General features: G+C 47.1%; 1 protein-coding gene across 1 annotated transcript; it reads right to left on the reverse strand.

The window, feature by feature from the left end:
• Positions 1 to 1,138: 1,138 nt before the first annotated feature.
• LOC114923527 (outer dense fiber protein 3-like protein 2) lies at positions 1,139 to 7,519 on the reverse strand. Its single transcript, XM_029286611.1, has 4 exons — positions 7,465 to 7,519; positions 4,953 to 5,063; positions 2,600 to 2,707; positions 1,139 to 1,314 (listed from the first exon to the last, which is right to left on the reverse strand). The coding sequence occupies exons 1-4, from the start codon at positions 7,517 to 7,519 to the stop codon at positions 1,139 to 1,141; spliced, it is 450 nt and encodes a 149-aa protein (XP_029142444.1).
• Between the last annotated feature and the right edge of the window lie 516 nt (positions 7,520 to 8,035).

The raw sequence follows: 8,035 nt of genomic DNA on the forward strand, positions 1-8,035 counted from the left end.
CAACAACAACAACAACAACATCAATACTAACAGAAACACCAATATGTCTTATTTACCATTAGAATTCATTCTAATGCCTCATTAAAACAGGAGCGTTCTGCCTTTCAAATTATTCGTTATTAATTTCCAGTTGCTCAAATACGCCCAGAAAAGAAAAAAAGAAAAACTTTTAAACATAGATAACTTTCCAAATTCAATTTTGATAATGGATAGTAGAAAAGAATGATCTTTCCCTCGTGATTATAGCGTAAGCTTGTAATCGGCTGCAAAGGAAATCAAAAGCTTCTATTTCTTTTTAATTCTTTCTTTCTGCGTTTTTTTTCTTTTTTTCTTATTTTTTCTTTTGTTTTACTGTACTTGTATCCTGCTTTTATTATTTTTACAAATCACTCGAGACAGCGAGGATATCCCCCACACCTTCCTCCTCCTCTTTTCCTCACAACAACGACCTTGCGAGGTAGGCTAGGCTGAGAGAGGGATTGGTCCATAGCCACCCAACTGGCTTCCGTGCATAAAGCGGGACTAGAACTCGCCAGCTCCTGGTGATTGGCCCATAGCCACCCAACTGGCTTTCGTGCATAAGGCGGGACTAGAACACACAGTCACTTGGTAATTAGCCCAAAGTCACCCAGTTGGCTTTCAAGTCGAAGGCGGAACTAGAACTCACAGGCACCTGGTGATTGGTCCAAAGTCACTCAGCCAGCTTCCATGGCAGGGTTGGAATTAGAGTTCACAGTTTCCTTTCTTTCTTCATTAAACTAGATCAGGGGTAGGCAACCTTGGCTCTTTTATGACTCGTGGACTTCAACTCCCAGAATTCCTGAGGCAGCATGCCTCAGCTTGGAAACCTCTCCCTTTCCCCTTAGCATGGCTGGCTCAGGAATTCTGGGAGTTGAAGTCCACGAGTCATAAAAGAGCCAAGGTTGACTACCCCTGAACTAGACATCCCCAATTCCTTTCTTTTTTCTCTTTTTTTCTTTTTCTTTCTTTTCTCCCGCTTTCCCTAATTTGCATTAGTTTTTATGCTTTTTGTAAAAAAAATAATTAAAATAATTAATAATTAGGAATTAATAAGGATTAATTTTTTTAAAAAAATTCAAAAAAAATATGCCAGAAGACCCCCCTCCTTTCCGCTGCCCTACCACTCCGGAGCATCCGCCATAAATGGCATGAGGTATTCGGAGTGACGGACCCCGAAAGAGTAAGACGGCCCCCCTGTCTTGTGAATGCTCACTTTTTCTGGGCTATGGGCCCCCGGCCCGGGGGTCTGGAAGGCTCTTGGGGGTTTCTGGAGCCTCTTCAGCATGGAGAATGCTGGGGGGCGGCAGAAGCAGAGGGCAGACGCCTGGGAGTTGTAGCTTGCCGGGCCTGGCGTCTGGCAAGGTCCCTTGGAAGCGCCGGCTGTAGCGTTCCTGCCGGAGGTAGCACGGGTGGGCTTGGAGGGTCCGCTGGGAATCCGTGCTCTGAGCAGTGAGGGGAGGGTATAGCTGTTGGGAGCCGGAACGGGATCCACTGGACGGGACTTGGTGCGGGCACCTATGGAGAAGGAGGGTGCCCGCTGCTGAAGGCCGGATCCCGGCTTCTCTGGACTGTATGCACCCGGTCCGGGGGTTTGAGGCAGAGCTGGGGAAGGTACAGAGAGATGAATGTAGAGTTTAGAGACATTTTGTAATGGGGGGTGGGAAGAGGAGAGGGAGCTGGCCTTAGGAAGCAGGAGCAAAGCAACGAACCACTAGGGCGGAGCGTTCCTCCAGCTTGGTGATTTTAAGATGTGTCTGGACTTCAATTCCTGCCTGCCTCTCTCTTTCTCTCCCTCCCTCTCCGCCTGCTTCCTTCCTTGTTTCCTTTCCTCCTATTTCCTTTCCTCCCTCTCTCCCTCCCTTCTTCCTTTCTTCCTCTCTCTCTCGCTCCCTTCCTCCTTTCTCCCTCTCTCCCTTCTCCTTCTTTGCCTCCTTCCTTCTTTCCTCACTCCCTTCTTTCTTCCTCTCTCTCCCTCCTACTTTACTCCTTCCTCCTTCCTTCCTCTTTTCTTCCCTCCCTCCTGCTTTCTTCCTCCTTCCTTTCTTCTTCTCTCTCTCCCTCCCTCTGTCCCTCCTCCCTTCCTCTCTCCTTCCTTCCTTTCTTCCTTCCTCCCTCTCCTACTTTCCTCCCTCCTCCTTCCTTTCTTCCCTCCCTCCTCCTTCCTTCCTCCTTCTTTTCTTCTTCTCTCTCGCTCCCTCTTTCCCTCCTCCCTTCCTCTATCTCTCCTTCCTTTCTTCCTTCCTCCCCCTCCCTCCTCCTTCCTTTCTTCTCTCCCTTCTCCTTCCTTCCACCTTCCTTTCTTCTTCTCTCTCTCTCTCTTTCCCTCCTTCCTTCCTCTATCTCTCCTTCCTTCCTTCCTTCCTTCCTCTCTCCCTCCTACTTTCCTCCCTCCTCCTTCCTTTCTTCCCTCCCTTCTCCTTCCTTCCACCTTCCTTTCTTCTTCTCTCTCTCTCTCCCTCCCTCTTTCCCTCCTTCCTTCCTCTATCTCTGCTTCCTCCCATCCTCCCTCCCTCCCTCCCTCGTTCTTTCCTCCTTTCCCTCCTTCCCATTCCTACCGCCATTATTGCTTGGCGCTTACCTGGAGGTTTAGCTCGTCCCAGCATGGAGTAAGAAGGACCCTTCATCCTGCCGAAGCGTGTGTGCTCAGGGGACACATAGTAACAGGGTCCAGGACTCGCATTGTGGCCTGAGAAGAAAGAAAAACAAAGAGAGAGAATTATTTGTAAATAATTCTTCGGATCTAGGGTTAAGGCTTCAGTTTATTCTAGCATTTGGCTGGGGAATTCTGGGAGCTGGGTTGTATCTCTCATTTATTATTCTTACGAATCAATCAAGGTAACAAGCATATCCAACACACTTTCCAAACAACAATAACCCTATGAGGTGGGTTGTTTGGACTGAAAGTGATTGAACATTGTAAAGTTGACAAGGTTGAGAAACTCTGGTCTATAAAGTCCAATATCAGGCACCCATCTGCTTTTGCAGAGAAGGGGTGTCTGATGTCTGCACTCAGTTTTGGTCACCATGATGTAAAAAAGATGCTGAAACTCTAGAAAGAGTAGAGAGAAGAGCAACAAAGATGATTAGAGGACTGGAGGCTAAAACATATAAGGAACGGTTGCTGGAATTGGGTATGTCTAGTTTAATGAAGAGAAGGACGAGGGGGGACATGATAGCAATGTTCCAGTATCTCAGGGCCTGCACCAAAGAAGAGGGAGTCAAGCTATTCTCCAAAGCGCCTGAAGGCAGGACAAGAAGCAACGGATGGAAACTAACCAAGGAGAGAAGCAACCTAGAACTAAGGAGAAACTTCCTTACAGTGAGAATAATTAATCAGTTAAACAACCTGCCTCCAGAAGTTGTGAATGCTCCAACACCGGAAGTTTTTAAGAAGAGATTAGACAACTATTTGTCTGAAATGGTATAGGGCAGTGGTGGCAAACCTATGGCACAGGTGCCAGAGGCGGCACTCAGAGCCCTCTCTGTGGGCACGAGCGCCATCGCCCCAGTCCTAGGCCTTCAGCTAGGTTTTATAAAACCTTTTTGCTTTAGGCCTCCACTGCCGTGTGCAGAAAAAAAAAAGGTTCAATCAGTCAATTTCAACTTCTCACGGGGAAAAAAAAGATCTTGCAAAGTTGGAATTGATTGACTGAACTTTTTAGTCCCACCCAGTCTACCGTTACCACCGCAGCCACACCCACCCAATGGGCCACACCCACCCAATGGGCCACACCCACCTGGCACCCGACGTTGCATAAGTGGGTTTTGGGTTGCAGTTTGGGCACTCGGTCTCTAAAAGGTTCGCCATCACTGGTATAGGGTTTCCTGCCTGAGCAGGGTTGAACTAGAACAGAGGCCCCCAACCTTTGGGGCACCGGGGACCAGTTCCATGGAGAGAGGTTTTTCCGCGGACCTGAGGGAGCGTGGTTTTGTGTGCTACCTGCATTCCACGGATGGGGCTTTGCTTGTTTGTGCAAATCGGTTGCTGGCATGCTGTGGCCCGGTACCGGTCCATGGACCGGGGGTTGGGGACCCCTGGACTAGAAGACCTCCAAGGTCCCTTCCAAGTCTATTATTATTATTAAGTCACCAGTTCAACTAGTGCAATAGCGCAGGGGTCCCCAACTCCCGGTCTGTGGATCGTCATCGGGCCGCAGCATCACACTTACGACCATTGCAGCATCCCCCATGGTCATGTGAACAAAATTCAGACGCTTAGCAACCGACTCATATTTACGACGGTTGCAGTGTCCCCGGGTCATGCGGTACCCTTTTGCAACCTTCTGACAAGCAAAGTCAATGGGGAAAAAGCAGATTGACTTAACAACCGTGCTGCTAACTTAACAACTGCAATTGTTAACTGTGGCAAGAAAGGTCGCAAAACAAGGCAAAATTCACTTAACAAATGTTCCATTTAACAGCAGAAATTTGGGGCTCAGTGGTGGTTGTAAGTCGAGGACTATCTCTATTTACGATGGTTGCAGAGTCCCGGGGACACGTGATTACCACTTGTGACCTTCTCAATCAACCTCCGACAAGCAGCGACAATGGGGGAAGGAAGCCGAATTCATTTAATGATTCACTAAAGAACTATAGTGATTCACTATATAGTTATTAAAAAGGTTATAAAATCAGGAGTGACTCACTTAACAATTACCTTGCTTAGCAATAGAAATTCTGGCCCCAATTTTGGTCGTAAGTTGAGGACTTCCTGTATCTGTCCCCATCTCCTATCAGATGCAGTTATGAACAATGGAAATTTTAGTGCAGGGGTCTCCAAACCTGGCTGGCTGGCTGGCTGGGGAATTCTGGGAGTTGAATCTACAAGCCTTAAAGTTGTCAAGTTTGGAGAATCTATTTTAGTGGAACCATCTCTTGAGTGACCATCCCCATCTTACATGTTACGACTGCTCAGCAATGCTGTTGCTCACCATGATTGTTGAGCCTCTGACGAAAGGAATAAGCCGGACTGGCGAAGCGGGTGTAATCATGGTTGACAAATCCAATGGTGGGAGGTAAGCTGTAACATCCAGGTCCAGGACCTAAGAGGACATGAGAACGTTTTTTATTTTTATTTAGTCTTCATTAATTTCATGACTATATCCTCTTTTAAAAAGCAAAATGTCACCGGGCAGGGTGCTTCTGTGGGAAGTCAGCCCCCCTCCCAGAGAAGGAAATATTAAAGAGGCAGAACAGCATGCCCAGTTTTTCTTTATAGCCCCAAGTTTCCCTCCCCCAAGCAGAAACCAGCTCTGTAGAAATGCAGATTAAATAATTCAGGAAGGTTGAAATTAGAAGATTAAGAAGACAAAGACACCTAAAATCTACATACCCCACCCAAACTCTAAGACAAGACACAATAGGATTAACCCACAGATGCCAAAGGGGCACACTCAGACTCAGGTCAAAATACATCACGCAGGAAATACAAAGCCTCAAACAGGAACAGGAAACAACCTCAAGAGCCCCAGAGGGTATAGAAACCCACTCCCTACATGTGCTCCTCCTCCTCTTTTCTTCCAGAGCCATCTTTCTGTCTGGCTCTCCTCTTCAATAAACTGCAACCTTCTTTCTAAAGCAGTCACCATATTGTTTATTCCCAGCGTGGACTGAACCACGATGAAGACTTTTTCTTCAACACTTCTTAATAGAATAGAATAGAATAGAATAGTTGGAAGGGACCTTGTAAGTCATCTAGCCCAAGCAGGAGACCCTACACCAGGGATCCCCAACCTGTGGGCCGCGACCCAGTAGTGGGCCGTGACCTGCTGGCCACTGGGATGCAGGACAGGCTGGCCTGTGTGCACACGTGTGTGCGCACACACACCCATTCGCGACAGCGCCGTAGTTGCGGCACTCAAAAATGGGCTGCCACCATGCTGCGGGGTGTGAAAACGGGACACCACTGTGCCTCAGGGGGAAAATGGGATGCTGCCGCCATGCTGCGTGTGCAAAAATGGGCTGCCACTGCGCTGCAGGACACCACCAGGCTGCAGGGCGCAAAAATGGGATGTCGCTGCGCCTCGGGAGGGAAAACGGGGTGATGCGGCGCTGAGGGCACAAAAATGGACGGCGCTGAGCCACACAAGAATGGGACAAAGCTAGTGAGTATCAAACAAGCGCTAGCCCCACCCCGTTTGCATCACATGCATGCTTGTGGGCCCGTGCGTGCATATAAACTGCTTCCCCCTCCCTTCCGGTCCGCCAACCGAGAAAGGTTGATGACCTCTACCCTATACCATCGTTTATTTTATATCTCATCATTCCTCAAGGCTTCTTTCAAGCAGATCACAATCTTATCCGCAGAAAAAGATTGTAAAGTAGTTTGGGTTCAATGTCTGAGCAAGGATGGGGGTGGAATAGATCTTTTATCCCACTTTCATTGCCCTTATAAGTAACTCAAGTCAACAAACATACATAACAGGCCTTTCTCCTTCTACTTTCCTCACAACAACTCTGTCAGGTGGGTTGGGCTGAGAGAGTCGGAGTGGCCCAAAGTTATTCAGCTGACTTTCAGGTTTAAGATGGGTCTAGAACTCACTGTCTCCTGGTGATTGACTCAAAGTCACTCTAGTGGCTTTCATGCCTAAGGTGAGACTAGAACTCAAGGTCTCCTGGTGATTGGCTCAGAATCACCCATCAGCTTTGATGATGATGATGATGATGATGATGATAATGATGATGATAATGATAATAAAGTTGGAAGGGACCTTGGAGGTCATCTAGTCCAACCCCCTGCTCAGGCAGGAGACCCTATACCATTTCAGACAAATGGCTGTCCAGCCTCTTCTTAAAAACTTCCAGTGTTGGAGCATTCACCACTTCTGGAGGCAGGTTGTTCCACTGGTTAATTGTTCTAACTGTCAGGAAGTTTCTCCTTAGTTCTAGGTTGCTTCTCTCTTTGGTTAGTTTCCATCCGTTGCTTCTTGTCCTGCCTTCCGGCGCTTTGGAGAATAGCTTGACTCCCTCTTCTTTGGGGCAGCCCCTAAGATATTGGAACACAGCTATCCTGTCACCCCTCGTCCTTCTCTTCATTAAACTAGACATACCCAATTCCAGCAGCCTAAGGCGGGACTAGAACTCACAGTCGCCTGGTGATTGGCCCAAAATCTCCCAAGCAGCTGTTATGCCTGAGGTGGAATTAGAATTCACCTTCTCCTAGTTTCTAGCTAGATGTTAACAAGAGACCTTTTTAGAGATTTTCTGAAACAATCATTTTGAATAGTCTACAGATTCCTGTTAAATAAGGCAAATCATTTATACTCCAATGCATCTAACAACTTCCTGGTCATGTTTACAAAATGTACAAAAACATGCTTTGCTTAACCCATAACTGGTTGGATTCACAAAATACACCAAGCCACAAGCCATGGTTTACAATCCACACAGGCTATTTTTAAAATCTACCACCCAAAAGTATATAATCGTCCCTTTCCTCCTGACCTGGCTCAAGGGCTTCAATCTTTGGGGGTTTCTTTAGCTGAGAGTCGTCTTCCATCTTCAACCCACAAATTTCTTTGATGAAGGAGAGCTGGTCGTCTTTTTTGCTTCTCCACTCCTCCCCTCCTTCCCACCAAGGCCACTTATGAAGGAAGGCCAACAATTTTTTGCAATGGAGGAACAAGCAAACAAACTAACAATGTGTCCTCTCCAAGCAAAAGAACAACCCAATTCAAAAGGAAAAAAAATGAATTTATACCATCCAGAGCAGACTTAGTGGGAAAACAGTGTCTGGGGAAACTCAGAGAAGTGAAATATAATTCCATGGGGTGCGCCCTTGGAGATAAAAAGATGAGCTGTAAGCAGAGATGCAGCAGGTGGCCAAAGAGGGATTCTGTGTGTCCATTATTCTTTTTCCATCTGGTCAGAGGGTAGCTCACATAAAGCCAGTAGACTACTGAGGTGGTGGTTAATTTGCTGGGAGGGGATCTTGAGGTAGTATGGATCCACTAAAAACAGCCCTGGATTTAACTACCTTTGTTTTATTCAGCCATTCGGAATCCCTGGATTAATA

This window comes from Protobothrops mucrosquamatus, unplaced genomic scaffold, assembly GCF_001527695.2.
Source record: "Protobothrops mucrosquamatus isolate PMUCROS unplaced genomic scaffold, P.Mucros_1.0 scaffold4261, whole genome shotgun sequence".
In the NCBI taxonomy this organism is placed as follows: Eukaryota; Metazoa; Chordata; class Lepidosauria; order Squamata; family Viperidae; genus Protobothrops; species Protobothrops mucrosquamatus.

Excerpts from the sequence above, each read along its gene's own strand:
- LOC114923527 (XM_029286611.1), bottom strand. The coding sequence starts at position 7,519 with ATGGAAGACGACTCTCAGCTAAAGAAACCCCCAAAGATTGAAGCCCTT. Across the intron at positions 2,708-4,952 it reads TCAGAGGCTCAACAATCATG|GCCACAATGCGAGTCCTGGA; the intron begins GTGAGCAACAGC and ends CTTTCTTCTCAG. Across the intron at positions 1,315-2,599 it reads GGGACGAGCTAAACCTCCAG|CATTCTCCATGCTGAAGAGG; the intron begins GTAAGCGCCAAG and ends GCCGCCCCCCAG.